Source organism: Nelumbo nucifera, chromosome 5, assembly GCF_055504915.1.
Source record: "Nelumbo nucifera cultivar China Antique chromosome 5, China Antique-T2T, whole genome shotgun sequence".
Taxonomy (NCBI): Eukaryota; Viridiplantae; Streptophyta; class Magnoliopsida; order Proteales; family Nelumbonaceae; genus Nelumbo; species Nelumbo nucifera.
The window spans coordinates 25827247-25849573 of record NC_142653.1 but is presented as its reverse complement, the minus strand read 5'-3'; the positions used below and the strand labels follow the sequence as shown (position 1 = coordinate 25849573).

General features: G+C 40.2%; 2 protein-coding genes across 10 annotated transcripts; both read left to right on the top strand.

The window, feature by feature from the left end:
- Positions 1–1966: 1966 nt before the first annotated feature.
- On the top strand, positions 1967–9505 carry LOC104607486 (protein IQ-DOMAIN 32-like). Of its 2 annotated transcripts, XM_088887852.1 has the most exons (8): positions 1967–2217; positions 2399–2529; positions 2634–2759; positions 5212–5544; positions 5633–5851; positions 6350–6430; positions 6522–8217; positions 9021–9505. In XM_088887852.1, exons 3-8 carry the CDS (start codon positions 2676–2678, stop codon positions 9038–9040), a joined length of 2433 nt encoding a protein of 810 aa, XP_088743978.1. In that variant the 5' UTR covers positions 1967–2217; positions 2399–2529; positions 2634–2675; the 3' UTR covers positions 9041–9505. The 2 variants fall into 2 exon arrangements, with proteins under 2 accessions (XP_088743978.1, XP_010271431.1); XM_010273129.3 differs by lacking the exon at positions 1967–2217 and having other exon boundaries at positions 2396–2529.
- A 6070-nt stretch (positions 9506–15575) lies between these two features.
- On the top strand, positions 15576–21896 carry LOC104607485 (uncharacterized). 8 transcript variants are annotated; one of them, XM_010273124.3, is made up of 8 exons: positions 15586–15908; positions 15996–16071; positions 16148–16231; positions 16346–16430; positions 16703–16777; positions 19186–19265; positions 20090–20201; positions 21312–21896. In XM_010273124.3, exons 2-8 carry the CDS (start codon positions 16030–16032, stop codon positions 21521–21523), a joined length of 690 nt encoding a protein of 229 aa, XP_010271426.1. In that variant the 5' UTR covers positions 15586–15908; positions 15996–16029; the 3' UTR covers positions 21524–21896. The 8 variants fall into 8 exon arrangements, with proteins under 8 accessions (XP_088743347.1, XP_010271428.1, XP_088743346.1 ...); XM_088887221.1 differs by having other exon boundaries at positions 15576–16071; positions 21326–21495; XM_010273126.3 differs by having other exon boundaries at positions 15576–16071; positions 21317–21495.
- The last annotated feature ends 431 nt before the right edge of the window (positions 21897–22327 follow it).

The following is a 22327-nucleotide window of genomic DNA, read 5'->3' as shown; positions in this document are numbered from 1 at the left end:
TCATAGAAATTACAAGAATATCACTCTCTACCAACTATCTCTTTTGATTTTTTCTTTCAAATTACAATAATGCCACTCTCTCTCCTACCAACTCTCTCTCTCTTTCTCTCTCTTTCTTACAAATTACAAGAATGCCACTCTCTCCAACTAAGGAAGACCTCAACTCGACACCTCAATTGCTAGGGGACTTGCAACCAAAGGTAGTCGAGTTCGAGCCGAGCCGAGCTTGAACTTTTGAGCTCAAGCTCAAGTCTCTAATTTGAATCGAGCTCGAGCTAGACGACACATCGACCACTGAGGGAGACCTCGGCTCGGCACCTCAGTCATTGAGGGAGATCTCGGCTCAGCACCTCGACAACTGAGGGAGACCTCAGCTCGACACCTTGTCAACTAAGGGAGACCTTAGCTCGACACCTCACCTACTAGGGAAACCTTAACTCGACACATCAACAACTGAGGGAGACCTCAATTTGGCACCTCAGCAATTGAGGGAGACCTCGACTCGGCACCTCGGTTGCTTGAGAGACATGCAATCAAAGGTAACCGAGCTTGAACTTTCGAGCTTTTGACTCGAGCGAAGCTCGAGCTCGAGCTCAAGTCTCTAATTCGAATCAAGCTCGAGCCTGATAGTTTATGAGTGAGCCCCTACAACGTAGGGCCCCCACCATTAGTAGATATGTTAAGAAGCCAACAAGAAACAAATAGGGAAAATTCTTGATTAGTACTTTGTATTTTGGTTTGAGTGACAATTTGGTCCCCGAACTTTGAAGTGTGACAATTCAGCACCCAAACTTTCAAAATATGACAATCCAATACCCAAATTTTCGAAATGTGACAATCTAGTACCTACCGTTAACCAATCCGTTAATCAGCCGTTAAGTGACATTTGAAAAGTCAAAAATGCCCTAAGAATGCCATCTAATTCTCTTAATCAACCATCCAAACATTGACAATAAAATGAACAATCCCAAATTCTAGATTCTTCTAAACAGTCACCAACTTTTTTGAATAGAAGAGGCTAGGATTTGGGACTGTTCAGCTTTTTTGTCAACATTTGGATGGTTGATAAAGATAATTAGATGGCCTTCAAAGAGCATTTTTGACTTTTCAAATGCCACTTAACGACTGATTAATAGACTAGTTAACAGTAGGTACTGGATTGCCACATTTTGAAAGTTCGGGTGTTGGATTATCACATTTTAAAGTTCGGGGACCAAATTGTCACTCGAACCAAAGTAGAGGATACTGATCGAGAATTTTTCCTAACAAATACTAGTGGTGATAAATAGTACAAGATTTGTTGTAAATGAGTCCGGATCTGATCTTTAGAGAAGGAGACTGAATCTGCTCTTCACACAGGGCGCCTCACACGCGCCTCACATGCATATCCTACCATGCATTGGAAACATCTTCCGTATTTATAAGTTATTATTCACGGACATTTTCGATGCACGGTGGATGTGCTTGTGAGGCGTCCCTCTGTGAGAACGTGTCTCACGCCAACCTCACAGCATCCGCAAAAATTCGAATTAATTGTAAATGTGAAATCGGCGTGAGGCGCGCTTTCTGAGTAACAGATCCCAATTAATATGGCGAAAACTGGAAAGAGGTACCGTACATTACTAGGGCCCGCATCCGCAAGGCCCGCAATGCAACTTTTTCTTTTACGTTGGCGTTAATATACCCCAAAACCCAAAACATACATAACAAGAAAGGATGTCAAAATTAAATGGCGTTTTCCCTTTTATGGTTTTATGCAATTTGCAAGCTATCTCCTACAAAAAAGACACGTCCGTCAACCCGAACCATCTCTCAACGACATAACAAATATTAAATTGTGTGTTTTATAATAAAAAGCTTTAGCTTCTAAATCGTCACATCATACAAATCAAACATCTTTGTTAACGCCTTACGGTCCGAAACATCCACTCTCTTTATCCTCTTTTCCCCCCTTCAATCGCGCTTTGACGTTGGCCCTTGGCCGATGTCCCTGCTCGCTGTCGCTGGTGTGTGTGTGAGCTCACGAGTGGCTCACCGCTTCCCGGACTCTGGTCTCTGACTCTCTGCCACGCGTGAAATTGCAAAGAGTGAAGGGTTACACAAAAATCCGAATTACCAAACGGCACCCAACAAAAGTAAAGAACGAGACGTTCCGATCCGATGAGAGACAATCAGACAACCGCAATTTATCGCGAGTCTCGTGAACGATCCAGATAAGTAAGATATTTAGAATTTCTTTTTTTTTTTCATTTTTTAAAATAAAATTTGAAATAAACGCTGCAGATTATCTCTCGTTATCCTGATATTTTTTCGGAAAGGAAACCGGGGTAGATGACCTGACAACTTTTCTTTCTCTCTCTTTTTTTTTTCTTTTCTTTTCTTTTCTTTTTCTCTCTAGTCTCTACATCTTCTCTTTCTCTCAAACCAACGGGCAGGGTAGGAGCTGGAGCTGGAGCTGGACTGGAGGAGGAAACGGATCCGATAAATGCCGGACTCCAATGTAAGATTCAGCTAGAGTTTAGAATAGTGGTAAGGTCCGACTTGTCAAGCTCAAGCTCCTTGCTTCCGGATTTTCCAACTTATAAGGCAAAAAATAAGCTGACAACGAGCTTCTTCTCTGAGTGAGGTCTCAGAGACGACAGACGAGAGGGGAACAGAGACGGGTAGAAGGAAACATGGTGAGATCCTCCACTTCCTGTTTCAAGATCATTACATGTGGCAGCGACTCTGTTGATAAGGATGATCTTCAACGGACTGAGGTATCTCTTTTATTTTTCTCTTCAAGAGATTCTCGGTCTGTTCCGGATTCTAGTGCTTTTAATTTTTCTCTTTCTTCGGTTTTAATGTTCATGGAAGCAGAGCATTAGGGTTTGGACCCGTTTGTTTCGTTTGCATTTCTTTTTCTTCTATGTTTGATTCAGTCAACGCGGAGTGGTTTAGAATTATGAGTAGTGATTGTTGGATGCCGTCTTAATTTGATTTGTTTCTTTCGGTTGTTCTTTTGCCGAGTGAGGCTTCCTTGTAGTTGTATGACATCAAACTTCAGTGGCTTTCAGAAATGGATAATGTAGGCCACTAGATTGAGACCATCGCTTTTCGAGTTCAGCTTAACCTCATGGATTTTAATTTCGCCTGGGCTTTTCGTCCGGCATGGTCAATCTTACTCGCTTTTGAATTCGGTATTTGGAGATCGATATTGTTGAATATATGATCCGTATGCATATATCTATACCTTTCGTAATTGTGATCTGTAAATCACAGCAGATCTATACCGTAAGTCTGGTTTTTGAATGCACATTCATACTGATCTCTATTGCCCTTTAAACCCATCCCCCTTAAAATTTACAGTCCATGCTCTAGATCACTTTGTTAATTCTTTGAGGACCTCGTATGGAATCACTGAATAAATGAAAACTATTCTCACAACTCCTTTACTCGATCGTCAGATGAAACGTGAGATATTTTTCTTTTTTCTATTATTGATTTTTTTTTTCATTTAAGCAATTTAAGTTGTCTTTCTTATAATTCCGCTGTACGCATAATGAAGTTCAAGGGGATTGTATCTAGTTACAGATTTCTGATGTTGTAGGACCATAATGTCTATTCTCATCAAGCCATTTCCATTATAGTGTCCATTATTTTATCTATTTATTTAACTGTGGCAAATACCTTCTATATCTAGCAAGACTAGCATCAATTTGTATGTTTTTCTCAAAGGCATATTGGTTGGACAGAGTTGCAAGCACATAGATGAATGCCAAAGCATCACAACTCTGTGGATGTTCTTAAGTGAAAGTGCATGCTGTTGAAATAGAAATCTCAAAAATGGGCAGATATGGTATCCATATGGTTTAAGCATAATAATCAATTTCAGTCTTTTGCTTTGAAACTGATCCATTCTGAGTACCTCCAGCTTAAAAATCCCGAATAGCACTGAGCACAGATGATTTAGTCAGTTCAGACTGCTTCTCTTAAGATGGGCTATGTCTTGTTTTAATTGATAATTGGAAAGGATTTACTGGTGACAAAATTTATTTATCCACAAGTGCGGATGAGAAGTTGTCACATTGTTGGTTCTAACTTTTATCACATTCTGGGTTATGGAAACCCCCTTTATAGGGTCTTTCAAAGCTTGGTATTTTTTGAAATAGAAAAGATAAAGCATCAAAGATCACAGATGCTAGACTATATCTTTCTCATGGTTGGATAGTGGAAGATTTTGAGTTTTCAAGATGGTGGTTGAACTAGGAAAGTGCAAGTTGACATATTCATCCTTGTGTTTCTTTATGAGATGCCTATTAAGATTTTATCCATACTTATGGTATTTTATGTTTGCAACTAGTGGGATAACCATGATGGTCTGTTGTTTCCTCTTATCTTTTTTTCTGATTGGATTTTGGATAAAGTGGTATTGTCAGTACACTATATCTTGCCTTCTGAAGAGCTTAAATGAGGTGGTGTAGTTCTTATCATCAATCATCTCTAAATGAAGAGAGCATGTAACGACTTAGTCAATATGGTAATAGTTACCTTATTAAATGTTTGGGAATCTTTTGGTGTGCTTTTTCCATTACCCAGAGACAAATATAAAAGACATGGGCCTTTGAGGCAACAGGTTTGTGTATGAAACCCTTCATGGGTGTCACCAGTTAGGGCATGGAGCCAGAACAAACTAGCTCATTACTTCTATGCATTTTTAATCACTGCTTGGCTCCTATTTAGCCGATGGTTTACAGATTTTATGCCAAAGTTTATGCTGTCTGCCTCTATACAAAGGATGTAATGTTTTCCCATGAAATCTTGTAGCTGACAATGGACATCTGAAGTAACTGTTGCTAAAGGCCCCTTATGCAGAGAACTAGTTGAAATCTAGTGGCAAGGATTAATAACCTGGGCCATTATGTTGGTAGAATGTACGGTTCAGAGGGACATCTAATTAAAACTTGGAATGACGGAAAATTAACAAGATCATGTCCAAAAGCTATTAAGCTAAGCATTAATGGTTAATTAAAAGGAAGCTGGGATCTAATTTATAAGAATTTTGATGCTGGTCTTTGTATGCAATCTAATGTTACTCCTAGCAGAAATAATAGAATAGAGTTGTGATCAAGGCTGGGTAATATATTAACTTTTTTTCAATCAGCAAGAATTTAATATTATCACACTCAAGAAATATGCTAAAAGGGTCTCTTTTGATTGGATGTCATCCAGAGCAAAGGGTCAACGGACAAGCGTGGATGGAGTTTCAGGAAAAGATCTGCCAGGCATCGGGTGCTAATCAATACTGTGATCTCAGAAACCCCATCTACTGGGAATAAAGAGAGCCCAGAAACCACTGCTGTCGACTTTCATCCATCAACTAACCCTATGGTTCCTGAGAAGATCTCTGCATCACAAGGGGCAGATGAGACAACACAGTTGTTGATCACTGAGAACCCAAAAATACTTGATCCCTTAGTTGCCGCAGATGATGTAAGCAAAGCTGATTATAACCTGCAGGAATCTGATGCCATTGTCATCCAGGCTGCTATCAGAGGATTTTTGGTACTTTTTCTTCCCATTGTTGTGAAACATATTTCTGGTGTGTAACATGCATTTCCTTGTTAATGTGGTTCCTTGATCACCTTTTCAGGCACGAATTACACTATTGAAACTCAAGAATGTCATTAAGTTGCAAGCAGCTATGCGCGGGCATTTGGTCCGGAGGCAGGCAGTGGGGTCTTTGCGTTGTGTTCAGGCCATTGTCAAAATGCAAGCTTTGGTGCGTGCTCGCCGTGCACATACATTAGCAGAAGGGTTGGTCTCTGAAGAGAAGCTCAATGGGAAACATGAGAAGAATAATCAAACCATGGTAATGTTTATACTGTCAGATGTTTTCTGCCATTCCCAAATTTATTGCAAATACAAAAGACTCATAAATTCCTTATCTTGTTAATAAGGGATGAAAATTAATGATATAGTATTGGCTAGTAATACTAATAACCTTCTGCACAGTGATTTTTTTTCTTTCCTTTTTGATTACCAACCATGGGCTAGATGTGAGCATGTTCAACCTGGTGCAATCCTTTGACCAACTTTTACTGTGGTCCAGACTCGCTTAGACTTCCTTTTTGGTTACCAACTATTACTGTGGTTCATCATTATTGCTTTCTTGATTGATCTGCATTGTAATGAGCTCCTGTTATTATCAAGGATTGACATTTATTGAAAACTCTTTAGTTTCTTTTCATGAGAAAGATTACATTTTATTGTCTAATAGTTGTGGATTTAGACTCTCTCTCCCTATGCTTCCTTCACAATAGGATTGTTTCTGCAATCTGTAACTGTCTGATCCATATTTTTGTTTCAGGGAAATGATGGCTTTGGAACCAAAGCAAATCAAATAAGCTCTTCTACTGAGAAGCTGCTCAGCAATGGATTTGCTCGTCAGGTATGATAAATTATTTCTTTCCTTTTTGCCTGCATCGTTGTTGGCAATGGTTAATCCTTTTACTGACACTGATAGTTTTTGGCACCATAAGCTTTTACAATCAACACCAAAGACAAAACCAATTCAAATAAAATGTGATCCTTTGAGACATGATTCTGCATGGAAATGGTTGGAGAGGTGGATGGCTGTGTCATCATCATCAGAGTTTGCACAGTCACAGAGGCTGGACCGTCTGGAGAATCAAGAACAAGGAGAGAAGGCTGGAACAATTTTTTCTGAAGTGGGAACTGAAATTACAGCTGAAGTTGTTTCTGAGACAGCAGATTTGAAGTCCAACATTAGGGAAACAGAAACCTCACTTGAGAGTGAAGAGAATTTGATTACTTATGATGCAAATAACTATGATTTCCAGGCTTGTTGCCCAACCTCCTCTTCAGCAAGAGATGACCATGAACAGGCTCAGCTGAAAGATGTGGGTTTTGACAAAGCACAAGAGACCTTGTCAAAGATAGATTTGCCTCCCAATCAAACAGAATCGCAACCAGGTGCAAGTTCTTCTATGTTGGCTAGTTCTGTTTCTGAGAAGCCTGAGATGGACAATGAACAACCAAAACTTACTGTAAAATGGGCAGCCTCTGAACAATTAGAGACTGAAGGAAAGAAATTTGGACTTGGGTCAAGAAAGGCATGTAATCCTGCATTTATTGCTGCCCAGTCTAAATTTGAAGAGCTGAGTTCAACGGCTACCTCAGGCAGGTTGATTGCTTCTACCTGTCCAAATGTTGGAGTAGAATCCAAACGGCAAACCATCTCATCTCCTGCCAATTCTATAACAAGGGCAAAGGATACCAGTCCAACAGAGAATTCCACATCTCATGATTCAAGGTTTCAAATTGGTGGCTCTGATTGTGGGATTGAACTTTCTGTTTCTTCCACTCTTGATTCACCTGATAGATCTGAAGTTGGAGGAGAATTTGATTCTGAAGCCAAAGTTGCAGAAAGAGGGACCACTGATCCAAGTGACTTTACTGATCATTCATCTACTATTGGAGATCCAGCTGTAGAAGACAATACTCTTCCCTCCACGTCCCTGTCCATTCCATCCCATTTTGTATCCAATCAACTAGAAAAGAATGAAGATGTTAATGGAGAATCAGTTGATTCAATTGTAGCAGCTGGTTCCTTGGTGGTAGAGCAGCAGACAGAGAGAAGTGCATCAGATGTCCAGATCCAACTGGACCAGGTCATTAATCAACGAGCTTACAGATCATCACCAGAAGGGTCTCCAAGAAGTCATGTAACTGTAACTGAATCACATGGAACACCTTCAAGTCAGGTATCAGTGAAAGCTAAAAGGAATCAATCTGATAAAAGTAGGGCAACTCAAGCTCGAACCTCCGAATCAGCCGGTAAAAGATCCCCAGCAAATCACAGCCCTGATTCAAGTGTCAGAAGTAGCACAGAACAATTGCCCAAGGACCTGAAAAATGGAAAGAGGCGCAACTCATTTGGTTCAACCAGACCTGATCATATTGACCAAGAGAGAAGGGATAGTGGTAGCAGTAATTCCCTCCCTGGTTATATGCAAGCGACAGAATCTGCTAGGGCCAAGGCTCATGCCCACAATTCTCCAAGGTCAAGTCCGGATGTGCAAGACAAAGATATTTACATGAAGAAGCGACATTCCCTCCCTGGTGCAAATGGAAAGGAGGGCTCCCCTCGCATGCAGCGGTCCATGTCCCAAGCACAAAAGGGTGTCAAGGGAAATGGTGCACATAGTCTTCATGGTAACTTCTAGATATTCCTTTTATCACAATGTAATTTTTGTTGGCTTGTTTTTAAATTATGGTATAAAGCTTTAGCCTTATTCCTATTGCGACACTGTAACTTCAGATTATAGGCCAAGGTTTAGTACATGGCTACATGCTGTTTCTGCAGGTAGTCATGCCTCTAATCTTTACAAAATCTTTCAGTATGATATATTGAGGACCTAGCAGTTCTTTGAATATGGGGACTTCCATTTAGTTGTGAAAAATGCATCTCAACATGTACCTATAAGGTCCTTCGGTGGCCATAGATCACATTTACTAAGGATAATAGAAATCTAACTTGGATAGCCTGCTTTTCCTTTAACACTGGACTTTTGGGTTATAAGTGGGTACTTAACTAAGATAAAACTACTGAACTATAAGATTGCCTGTTGTTTGCCAGCAGCAGCAGCTGACCGAATTCTTTTGCACTAGGGTATTTATCATTTATCTTTCTTTTCAGTCAAGGATCTGCTTTGTAATTCAGAAACCATGAGGTTTTGATTGTTGAGGGAATTTTAGATTCCCAGTAGACTGATAGCAGAGATCAAATCAGCCCCCCACAGTGGATCCCCGCTGTGTATTGGGAATATCTCCCGATGATAATACCAGAAATGATGGTGTCATCATCAGGAGATGTTCCCAATACACGGCGGGGATATGCTGTGGGACGTTGTGGGGGGCTGATTTAAACTCGTGATAGCAATTACCAGTGGCTGAAAGTCTGAAAGGTAGGGCATCTTGATATCAATTTCTTACAGATTAAATCCTAATTGTTTCAGAGAGAAAATGGCAAAGATGATGACAAATCTCTAAGAGTCTGGGCGCTCAAAGTGTGATGGAGATATTTAATCAGCTGTGCTCACGAGCTTCTAGATTCCAACTGATGTTGAAGTAAATAACAGGTACCTATTCTAGGGTGTTGGGGTTAGTCTGTTTACATGCTAATCTTTTTTTGTTTGGTGTCTGGGCTGGGTAGGGAGAGAGGGAGAGAACAGGAGCAAGGAAATGATGTACATTAGTACCATCTCAAAAATCATGCATGGAGATTGGTTTGTAAGTTTGTAATGTGTTTATTTGTGTGGTATCATTTGTTTGGCTTTCTAGAGCAGATCACGAGATGTTTTGCCTTTATCTGAAATTTCAGTCTTTATTTTGAATATGGAGAGGGTTTCAGAAAGCCTGAGAGTTGTAATAATAAAAATTGAACTTTCTGTTTTGATTTGTCATCTTGATTATTGAATTTGAGAACTGTATTCTCTATGCATCAGCAAACTTCATGAGGACTGTATACTCTATTTTTTGAGGAATTTTGTTACTCTTGGATTACTGGCATCTCTGTGGGGCGAATCATCCAAGAGTTGCCAAAACCCATTATTTTAGGGAAAAAATGGCTGTCCACGTTGGATAGTCATGATTCCACCGTTTTTTTACCCCATAAAGAAGCGTTACCTAAAGAAATAAATATAACCATGAAAAGAACAGGAGGCACCAAAGACACCCACAACCCAATCCACTGAACCCACCCAATTCGTCCATTTATTTGGCAGGTTGGAAATGGGTTGATCATCTATTGATCATCCATCGGCTCAATTTAAATGGATTGGGTTGAGTTGTGGATAATAGTATTAATCTTTTAGCTATTTTTTTAATTTTCTTCAAATCAAATAATTTATAATTAATATATTAATTTTCTATTAATTATTGACTAAAATTAGTTTTGTCTCAAATCAATATCCTTTGATTCAGTTCATTTAGGTCGGTTAGCCTAGTTCTAACCGAACCTGACCTAGGACAAGCTGTTCTGGGTTGACCCGAATCCGGAAACAGGACCGTATGGGATGGTTTTGAACCCCTATCCAATCTGGCCCAAAATCTGCTCCACTTTGTTGCTGACACAGAAGCAGTAGGTGCAGTCATAGGCAGCGGCACGCACAGCAGCACACACCGCCCGGCAGTGCGCAGGATGCACTGCACGGCAGTAGCACTGTGGGACGCGTGCACCACCCGACAGTAACAGTAGGGTGGGGCCCACATGATAGCTCATCAAGGTGGGTCCACACTTATCTTACCACATCAGCTATGCTCGCCAACTCACCGCCAGTTACACCATTCCTCATCCCTTATCCTTATCCTTATCTTATCTTATCTTAAGTAAGAGTTGTGTCACCATTAGGAGTTTGAGTTTAAGTTGGATTACCCTAGCCTGGTCGAATCCAACAAGGAATTTCCTTCTGTAATCTCCTATTTAAGGAGCTACGAGTTGAAGTAAAGGCATTCAGTTTTCCAGTTAAGAGAAGAGTGAGGAGAGTTCGGGTGGTCTCTTGGACAAATCACCCTTTCGGAGAGTTCGGGTGGTCTCTTGGACAAATCACCCATTCGGTTTCCACAATAGGTTTTGCACGCAAGGGAAGGTTCAAGGGAAAACAGGGCTTTCTCCCCGTGGACCGACCCATGACGAGATCCTACGCCCGGGCCCATAACATTCTGGAATCAGAGCCTAGCGTCATGGGCGACATGGAGCAGCTATCATCCAGGGTTCACGAATTGGAACACCGACTCGTTGAAAATCATGCGGAAGTAAGAGAAGTCAAAGAGGATGTCAAGGAGCTTCGGCGCCTACTGGAGTTATACTTCTCCACCAGAGAAAGGAGTCCTGAAGAGGCGGCCACCAACAACAGCCGTCATCCAGATCGGGCCGAGGACTCCAGTGAACGACAAAACGCCCCCCCCAACAGCAGCGGTCATACCCAAATACAGTCGTCTAGAGTTTCCCTCATACAACGGCAGCGGTGACCCAATGGGATGGTTGTACCGTTGTGAGCAATTCTTCCGTAATCAGCGCACGAAGGAGAAGGAAAAGGTCAGCCTGGCCGCGTTCCACCTGACCGAAGAAGCGCAGCTCTGGTTCTACCGAGTGGAGCAGGAGGAACCAGGTCTTAGTTGGGATCAGTTCAAGTCATACTGCCTCCTTCGGTTCAGACCCCCATTAACAAGCAACCCCTTGAGGGAACTCATTAACTTCAAGCAGACCGGGACCGTAGTAGAGTATCAGCAGCAGTTCTAGACCCTTCTCGCTAGGGCCTCTTTAGTACGCCCAGACCAGTAGGTGGATATGTTCACAGCTGGTCTAGCCGAAACCCCTGAGAGTTGATGTAGAGATGCAGAGCCCGCCTAACCTGGTCACGACAATGAATTTAGCCCGAGCCTTCGAGCGCAAACTGCAGATTAGCCGAGGGCCGTCCAGCATGGGATGCCCAGCAGCGGCTTGGACAAACCCGAAGCCTACTGGAGGAGGGTCTTCGCTGGCAGCCAACAGGGAACCACTCGGAATGGCTCCATATCCAGCAGCCAGCCTAGAACGGAAGCCACAGACGAGCACCAATTCCAGATCAACATCCAGTGTGGGGAGCAGCGGCGGTACACCCCCTATTAAGCACTTGTCCAGGGCTGAGATGGCAGAACGCAGGGCGAGGGGGCAATGTTTTAATTGCGATGAAATCTACTCAGTAGGGCACAAGTGCAAGAGACTTTTCTGCTTCCTGGTGAAACAAGAGGAAGATGAGGATGAAACCCCTCCATGGGAACCCGATCCAGGAGGGCAAAGCCATCCAAGATTCCTTTGACGGTGTTTCCGACACCCATCCTGAATTCGAGCTTGAGGACAAGCTCGTAGTCCAAGAGGGGTGTAATGTTGCAAACACAGAAGTAGTAGGCGCAGTCATAGGCAGCAGCATGCACAGCAGGTCGCACAACAGCACGCACCGCCCGGCAGCGCGCAGCACGCACCGCTCGGCAGCACGCAACACGGTAGCAGCACTAGGCAGCAACAGCACTAGACAGCAGCACGCACCTCACGGAAGCAGCATGCACCTCACGACAGCAACACTGTGAGATGCGCGCACCGCCTGGCAGCAGCAGTAGGGCGGGGCCCACACGATAGCTCATAAAGGTGGGTCCACACTTATCTTACCACATCAGCTCTGCTCGCCAAGTCACCGCCAGCTACACCATTCCTCATCCCTTATCCTTATCCTTATCTTATCTTATCTTAAGTAAGAGTTGTGTCACCATTAGGAGTTTGAGTTTAAGTTGGATTACCCTAGCCTGGTCGAATCCAACAAGGAATTTCCTTCTGTAATCTCTTATTTAAGGAGCTACGAGTTGAAGTAAAGGCATTCAGTTTTCCAGTCAAGAGAAGTGTAAAGAGAGTTCGGGTGGTCTCTTGGACAAATCACCCATTCAGTTTCCACAATAGGTTTTGCACACAAGGGAAGGCGCAAGGGAAAGCAAGGCTTTCTCCCTGTGGACCGACCCGTGACGAGATCCTACGCCCGGGCCCATAACACACTTGCTTTGACCCGTTTTGGATCATCCCGTTGGCTTGTATTTGTACAATCGACCCAAAACCGGACAGGTCCAATTTACATCCCTTGACCCGCTTTGGGCTAGTCGGTTTGGTCCCAAACTTGTGCACAAACTTGATATGGGCTAGTCCAAGTCAATCCATCATTGATTGAACCGGTCCAATTTGGTTCGATTGGACTAATCCGAACCCAAATGGTTCAACCGCTCTTGATGCGATTAGTTCGAAGGCAATCCAATTAGATAGTTCAACTTGGTTTAACTGGTTTGAACCTAAGTGGTTCGATTAAACCCGAAACCCAAACATCAAATTAGGGCTGCAAGTCAAACCAGGTTAGGTTGGGTTGAGGTCAACCCTAAGTTCTAACCCCCAACCCTAACCCTAACCCTAACCCTAACTAAATTCCTTCAACCCTAACCCAACTTTGGGTTGGGCCCAACCTGACCCGAATTCGTACAGGTCCGATTTACATCCCTTGACCTATTTCGAGCTAGTTGGTTCAGTCCCAAACTCGTGCGCAAACCTGATATGGGCTAGTCCAAGTCAATCCGTCATTGACTGAATTGGTCTAGTTTGGTCTGACCGGACTGATCCGAATCCAAACAGTTCAACCACTCTTGATGTAATTAGTTCGAAGACAGTCTAATTAGATAGTTCAAGTTGGTCTAACCAGTTTGAACCTAAGTGGTTCGGTGAAACCCAAAACCCAAACATCAAATTAGGGCTGTAAGTCAGGCCGGGTTAGGTCGAATTGAGGCTAACCCTAAGTTCTAAACTCCCAACCCTAACCCTAACCCAACCCGACCTACCCAACCCTAACCCTAACCCTAACTAAATTCTTTCAACTCTAACCCAACTTTGAATCGGGCCCAACCCAATCTTCTTCCTATCTCTTAAAATCTCGTAAAACTTAATTTCAGATCTTAATTCAACTTTCACTAGAGATCTTTGTAACAATAAGCTATATTCGGCAGAAAGTTGAATTGCATTATTTGCTGATTTGCGAACATGATTCATCGAGCTAGGATTCAAACGAGAGAGAGCACTCGTGCAACCAACGGTAATAGTTCTAATACGCCACGGTGGTTCACAAGTGTCCACCCAATAGAAGGTTAATAATCAACTTAGCATCACCTTCGATAATAACTTTAGAGCATGACAATAATACCTTACCTTAGATACTCTCTAATCATAACACCAACCGCTGATTGACCATTTTTTAAGGAGATCCTATCATTGTTTTGACTGTTTAATATATATAAATATTAATATTCATGTCAATACTTGTCTGAAGTGTAAGTCTTAAAAGTTAAATTTAATTATATAAGGTTAATTTATATATTTACTTTTAATTGTATATTTATATTATCGCATTAATATATTTAATGTTTATATTATGTATTAATACATATAAAGCATTAAAGTTGTTATATGATGTATTTTTCATATTTTGTATAAATTTCTATTATGGTTTTCGAACTTTTGTTGACCTGAATGGTACAGGTAGCATGAAAACCAATCATGCAATTAGCTCTATTTTACTCCCTGAATTGTTCTTTCGTCAAAACCTGTTGATTTAGTAAATGACCCGCTGATCTGGGTAATCAAACTATCGATTTGGATAACTGTTTTTGGCTGTTTTATATTTTAATATTTTTAATTGCAATGGATTGGTGTATTCAGACCGAACCATGGTTTTCAAAATCGGACTGGATGGTCGGACCGGAAAACTGGTAACTGGTCAGCCATCCGGGTCCGGTTTTACTAAAAACCGGAATTTTGAAAAAAAAAGCGTTGAAAAGTTAAAAAAAAAACCACTGACCCAGGCGGTCGGACCGCTAAATTGTTCAACCCAAACAGCGGTTCGCGGGTTAATATTTTTATTTTTAATATTTTAAATAAAAAACAAAAAATAAAATGCTAATTATATCCCAATCAGTTCAATTTTCGAATCCCAATCCCAGTCCCTTATTCGGTTTAGCCTTTAGGGTTCCCGAGTTCCCTCCTCACTCCTCAATCCTCTCAAGTCTCAACCCTCACACCCTACCACCTGCGATGGCCATCAACTCCGGCATCTGATGGTGACCAGCAAACTTGCAACGGTGAAAAGAGTCACCCAAGCACTTGCAACGTCGACTTGTAGCAGCAGACGGCGAGCGACTTGCAGCAGCGGCGACTTGCAACGGTGGATGGCGAGCGACTTGCAGTAGCGGACTGCCCGAGCCCACAACTGCGAATCCTTGAAGGTATAATTTTTTTTTCTGATTTTTTTTGTGATTTAATTGATTTTTTGAATTCTTTTGGTTCATTTGTTAGGATAAAACTCTCATTAGTTAGGATAAGCAAGGAATATCTTAAATTTTATCAAATGAACACATTCTTCTTCTTCTATCATTCTTATTCTTCGTTTCCTATGAAGAAAACAGGGTCTCATCCTATATTTTTCTGAATTTTCTTTATTTTTTTTCTTCTCAAAATATGTTTTGATATGAAATTTATGCTTTCTTCTCAAAAATATGTTCAGATAATTTTTTTCTGAACTGATATGCTTTTTTCTTCTCAAAAAACAGGTGCTCATTACATATTCTTGCTTACAAATTTGTTCTATAATTTTTGGAAAATTTTCTATATTTTTTGGAAAATTTTCTGTATTTTTTGGAATTTTTTCTGTATTTTATTATTTTTATATTTAGATATTTTTATTTTTTCATATGTTGTTCGTTTTCTTATATTTTTTTGTATTTTATTTAAATTTCTATAGTATTTTTTATTATATAAGTATTTTTTTGTTTTTTATTTATTTATGACATCACGGGTTGAACCGTTCGACCCGGATGGTTGAACTACCGAACCGGAAAACGGTGCCTTGACCGGTTCGGTTTTAAAAACCATGGACCGAACAATTGAACCGTTAACGTAAAAATCGATTGCTAAAACGGTTTCGTTTCAAAGTATAGGTTGCCAAAATTTTTGACGAGATACATTTCTTACAATCAACTCTGGAGTAGAGAAGAGAAGAGATGCACCCCAGCGCGCTTCACGAATCAGCAGTTCAACACCGAGTTTTGCTGCTGAAGCTTTCAGCATCAGACCTGACCCGTGCTGGTGCCGCACCGTGGGGACATCTGAATTTCTAACGTGGGCCCATGGGGCCTACGGCCCAGAGCCCCAGCGTACCAATAGCTTGGAGATGGAATTTGGCAAAGGCTATATATTTCCTGGTCTAAACTTAGTTACTCCCTTGCCTTGAATTCTTCCGGTTTCCACTGGTTGCAGTTATTCCCGTTCCCGCCAGAGCCCAAAGGTGACAAATACGTTTACTCACTAATACATGTTGTTTGGGTTTCCCTCCTGTGTCCTGACCAAATCTGGAATCTGGATCCCTTAGCAGAGCGTTCGCTAGAATCCAATCGACACACATTAACATGGGTTCTTCAGAATCCACTCTCTCAACTTCACAGTCGCAGGTATACTTTCTCTCTGTTTTTGCCCCTCTATAATTTCTTATTTTATAGCTCCGATAGTCTGCTAATTATCCTTTAGGAGCCCGTCGACAAAATCACCATCGTTTCCGAGAGAGTAGAGGATGTAGATCCCCTCTTTGAACGCCTCAAATCTCTCAAAATCGTGAGTCTTATTTTAGTTTTGTATTTGCTTTCTTGCTTCCTTTCATTCGTAGGGTTTTAACTTTTAATTGTTCGGATGATGCATGTCTCCGGATATTGTTTTGGTTCACGTCAGGCAACGCCGATACTCACGTCTTCTCCTGTGAAAAACAGTTTGACTGATATTATTATGTGGAAGTCCTCATCGTCTTCGGTTCCAGGTGAAGTTGTCTGACTAAATTATGGGATTAAAAGTTCGGGGCTCTACTTCATTTTTTTTCTAAATTATTGTGTACTAATCCTCCTTTCTATATATATATATATATATATGTATATTTTTATTTATTCGTCAGATAAATGAATTTTAACAAGTGGATTTTAAAGATAGTTTTGATTGGTTTTTTCTGTTTACTTGATAGGAATATAAGTGCTTGTTTCTGTTTTTTCATTGGACTTCTAGGCGTTCATAAACCTTATCCTTTTTCTTTTTTAGGTCCTGTACTCCTGCCGTTGTTGTTGTTGAGAAGGAGGTTTCTGTTGTGGTCGTTGTTCTTGACTTCTTGTCGTGGTGGTTATTAAGCTTTATCCTTTTTTTTTGTCTTTTGATGAATTGCATAAACCTTATCGTGGTCTAGCATATAGTAGTCAATACAAGAGTTTAAAGCATATATTAGTATGATTTGGCAAAAATACGTCCTTTTACATCTTTTGGAAGTGTTATAAGATACACTCTACAAGTGCCCATCCTATATCCAGTGCCGTGTTGTAAGTATCATGCCTGATACTGTGATACAGGTATGATAAGCATGTAGGGTTTAGTAATCCCATCCAATGGGGGATGGTATTTTCAGTCTATCTCCCTTGCTTCCCAAATTTATTTGTTTAAACTTTATAAAATGTCAGGTTCAGGAGGATGGAGGAAATTTTAAGTTCCAACTGGACTGGATGGTTGAAACTTTTTTTTGGATCAATTGGATGGTTGAAACTTTTTTTTGGATCAATTGGATGGTTGAAACTTTTTTTTGGATCAATTGGATGGTTGAAACGTTCACTATCAACCAGTAATCCTATTAGGTATTGATGTTGTCATTCTTGAAATGCTTTTTGTTATTGTTTACAGTTTTTTGCGTTATTTATTTCCATGACCTAGACAACCCAATATATCAGAGTCTCAACCCATTTCCTTGAGATGAGCACTTCATTGTCTACTTCAGCCTTCAAAATGTTGAGTGGAGCTAAAAAGCATTCTTTGAGAAAATTGAACCTTGTTGGATTACATGTCAATTTCATGTAATATTTCAGATGTTCTAAGTTTATTGGGCATTTTTTTATAGTATATGGCCAATTCAAAAGCACAACAAAGATTTATGACGAGGTTGTCTAGATTATCTTGTCCTTGAAATGTCAGAAATATATTAATCAAGTTGCTTTTATACATTTATATCTTTCATCTAGCATCTCTAGGCCACTGTTTTCTTTTTCCCTTTCCAAAGGCTGCTTTTGTGCTTTAAAATGTGAAAAGAATAAAAGAGCTATGTCCTTTTTTGCTTTGAAAAGGTATTACCAAATTGGCTGTTTTCCCTAAAAATATAAAGAAGGATTTTTTTTGCTTTTATTCTTTACTAGAAAAATAAAAATAAATAAATAATATTTAATGAAAGTTCATAATTGCTCAAATATCTCAACTCAACTAAGCCTTGCCACAATAATATGGGGTTGCCTACATGAATCCTGTTCTGCAATTCCACTCTATTCTAATGATACAGGGCCGCCTCTATTTGGGCACTATTTCAACCCATGCCCTTTAGTCTGCCCCTAGTTTATTCAGATCCTTCAATCTGTAAGAGATCACTTCTTTCCACTGCATTGGTGTTGTAAATAATATTCTCTGCATGTGACCAAAAACCATCTTGGTCTATTTTTCCTTCTTTTATCACCTGTTGGAGTTACTCTCAGGTTCCTCTGAATGAGATTTTTTTCCTGATCCTATCATTTTTGGTTTTCCCACTCTATCTTTCTTAATGTTTGCATTTTTTCCATACTTATTTTTGGACATGTTATTTCTTGACTGCCCAACACTCAACTCCATATGACATTGCCGGCCTCATATCTGTTCCTTTTAGCCTAAGTTGTATTCTCCTCTCACATAGGACTATAGATGCAGCCCTCCATTTTGCCCATTGTGCTCTAGTTCTTTGAGCAACATCCTCCTCAATCTGTCCCTTGTTATGGATTATCAAATCAAGGTAATAAATGATGTCACATTGAGTTACCTCTTGGATCAGAAATGAAGTCATTCGTAGGAACTCAGGAGTAGCTCCAATAAGTGATAAAATGAGAGAAGTAGGCTAAGATGGTTTGGTCATGTGCATATAAGACCATCAACAGAACCCTTACAAAGTAATTTGTTACAAGTTGAAGGGGCTAGAAGGGAGAGGGGTGGACCAAAAAGGAAATGCACAGAAGTAAGAAATTATTTAAGTGTCAATAATTTAACAATGGATATGGCATCAAACAGAATGGACTGGCAAAACAGGATTCATGTCGCTGGCCCCATATAGTTGGGATAAGGCTTGGCTGATGACGATGGTGATGAATATTTCTGATTTATTACTGATTAATCTCACTAGTTAACTGGATATTCTCTGAATATTAATAGCCTGTCTCAATTTTCAATCCTCATATACAATATGTTGCAAGCATGGTTAGTCCCGAAGCATTGTCTTATCTAGTCACCATTGATGCAAATCTCTTCTTCTAATGTTTCTTGTTCGTGGTCAGAGCTCCCATAATTTGTTCCTAGGGTATTCTATCTACTTTATTTATTTTTGCCCTTTAAGGTCCCAAATTGTGTGATTATTAACTTCATGCTGTTTTCTTATTGTCTTTTAGTTCTACATTGCTTCTTTTCTTTAAAATGACCATTGGGGAAATTTTGTTGAGTAGTTCTTGTAATTCAAGTGTTTGTTGCAACAGGTACTTTAAATCCTGAGGTGCTGTTGGAACTCTTCTCCATATACCATGATTGTAAGGCCAAAAAAATCAGCCAGAGACAGGTGCTTTTTCTATAATTACATATTGGAAACAGCATCTTGAACCCATTGTTGACCTGCCAAGTCAGATCAGTTGACCTGCTACCCTGGTCACAATTCCAGTTTGGGTCAACGTCTAATCACCATTTTATAAAAAAACTATGAGCTGGTGGTCAATGACCTGTCAATCCAGTTACTACATTTCATGGGTTGACCCGTTGACCTGGATGCTTCCATGACCCAGAGGGAAAAATGGTTCAACCTCTAGGATGGGTTTTAAAACATTGATTTGGAGATGTAAAAGTTGTTATTCTGTAGCCTGGGGCACACTTTACATATGAGGTTCATGATGATTCATGTTACACATCTGGATGCATACTAGTAGCCATCTAGGGGGACAACTCAAATGGCATGTGGGTTCTGATTGCTGCCAAGTAAATAATTTGTTTCAGGCTCATCATGCATTTTAGCTAAATTTTCTTATTCTGAGAATAAATAAGTGATTAAATGATCCTTCAAATTTGATGTGGTGTGAATTAAAATTTCCACAGAAGTGGTTTCTTTATAGACATTTGTGATTATTTGACAACAAGCTTATCTCGTGAAGCATTTTTGTATTGTTGTTTTAACATAAGATTCTTGACAATTTTTTGGTAGTTCTATTCTCAAGATCCTTTTCTTGATTCATCAGTTTAGTGTGCAAAGTCTGCTTGTCTGTACCCAGGACAAAAAAAAAGTAATCGCATAATCACTAGGAAATTCAGTTTGTTTGGTATAACTCTTTATAAGAACTAGGAGATTTGTAAAGTAAAATGAATGATGCTGCAATTTGCTACTAATTGTTGCAGGGGGAGATGGAAAACAAAATAGAAGTGGCCGATGCTTTAGCTGTCAAAGTTCTTCAGCATTTTAATTTCTCAGTGTCAATTATGAGGACAACAGCATATCATCTCTTTGAAGGTAATTTACCTGCTTCTAGGGCCATTACCCAATGGTGGTCCCAGCTGTTTGGGGTCTTGGGAGGGATGGACTGGATGCTGGCCTTACCTTAGGTATCCTCTTATTCGAAATGACCATTCTTAGATTCAAATCTGAGTTCTCAGGCTTGTTAGCCCAAGATTTTACTATTTTGCAAACCCTCTAATTTTACCTGCTTTTCTTGTATTATTTTATAGGCAATTTCTATAGGTACCGGAAAGGTATGGTAAACCCACATGAATTTGAATGAACAACCAGTTGATTGGTTACCATTTAGATGATACCGGTTGATTGGTTACCAGTGTTGGGGGGAGGGGGACTCTTCAGTCTAAATTAATTGAGAAGAGCTTGGATGGACTCATGGGCCATAGTAAAAAGGTTATTTTTAAAGGAAATCATGTAAGTTGGGATCTGTGCCATCTGATTAGAAGGCACACACTTGAGTTGTCAGAGTGTCTAGGGTTAATTGAAATTATGGTCAATTGGTCATGCAATTGTTGAACCTTTTGGATTTTGACCAATTTAATCAGTTGATCTAGTGCAGTTGCTTGCATACATAACTATGAATTGACATGAGTGCATATGAACTGAGTAATAATTTGCTGGATTTGTATCATATTCATATGTTGACTCATGCACATTGGTTTGTGGGTCCTTGTGTACAAGTAAGAACAATAGGGAGGATTGCAAAGCCAACGTGAAGCAGAGAAAGACTTCTCAATTCATTCTCTAGTATATATATAATATATATTCAATGGTTTAGTCTTCTGACCTAGCTTTTTGAATGTCCAAAATTTTAGTGTTTCTTTTTAGGGGCTGAAACTGAAAACAATAAGATATTTCAAGACTGGAATTTATTATGTTGGTTAGAAACATGATGAAATTTCGTTTGATCATCCTAATTCCAGAAATTTGGAGGTTGATTGTTTCCGTTTAGGGAGCATCTCTTCCCAATGTGCTTCATGTCTTTTGACCCTTTTTATGAGGCATTCTCGGTTCAAGTCTTGTGCCACTTAACTTATGTTTCCCTTATGGAAACTTTAGCAACAAAATGTTGTTTAAATTTAGTATTATATGGGAAATGGTGTGCAGTTCAGCCGTTGCAGGTGGAGGTCGGAGAGTTGAAAGGAAGGCTGACCGAGGTAATCAATAGTTGTGATGAGTTGTGCAAAAGAATTGCTACAGAGGGTCCAGAGTCACTTAGATCATCTGTAAAGCCGTTTGCTGGAACAACTGACGTAGGAGCGACTAGTCGTGGCTATGCTTTGCAAGATGGCTCAAAAAGAAAAATCCCTACTGCTTAACGCTGAACTAACCTGATTGGAGTTTTTATTTTTGTAAATAAGTATTCTTTTATTGGAGACCGAGGGAAAGTCGGATTACCTTTTCTTGTTTATGTTTATTTCCCCCTTTTTTCTCCTTTAGCCTTTAGGCTGTGCGTGGTTCGAAAGCAAAGGTAGGGAAAGGAAGGGAAAGAGATGCATTGATACCCGGGGTCTTTGAGCCAATTGGATCTCTTTTTGGCTTTACATTGCATTTGATTCGATGATAAATGAGAGTATGAGATAAAGTGTACATGGGTTGTTAAAATTGAACTGTAATTTTTGTATTTTGGAAACTTTGTAGTTTGTACTAGAAAAGAAAGGAAATGAAGTCACTCACTTCTATGATTTGTGTGACGTTCGTGTTGAGTTCCAGAATAGGAAATTCTATGATGCCGGAAAGACATGGTACCCGAAGATCTTTGACCATCAAAACTCACCTGTATGCATTGGCTAACAACTTTTAAACCTATTGGGTTAAGTGGTTTTTGAACTCAAGAGTTGGGACGAAGATGTTTTACTCAGGACAGAACGAAGCAGCCTGAGTTTCTGCTAATAAAAATGGGAGTGATGCAACTGAGGTTAACCTCTTTGGTTAAGTAGTTTTTGAGCTCAAGAATTGGGACGAAGATGTTTTAATCAGGACTGGAGAACGAAGCAGCCTGGCTTTCTGCTATTGAAAATGGGAGTGATGCAACTCTGAGGTTAGGTACAAGGGACCACGGCGGTTATTTACAGTTTGAAGCTTAGAATGTTTGTTGTTATGTATATTATTTTAGGCGCCAT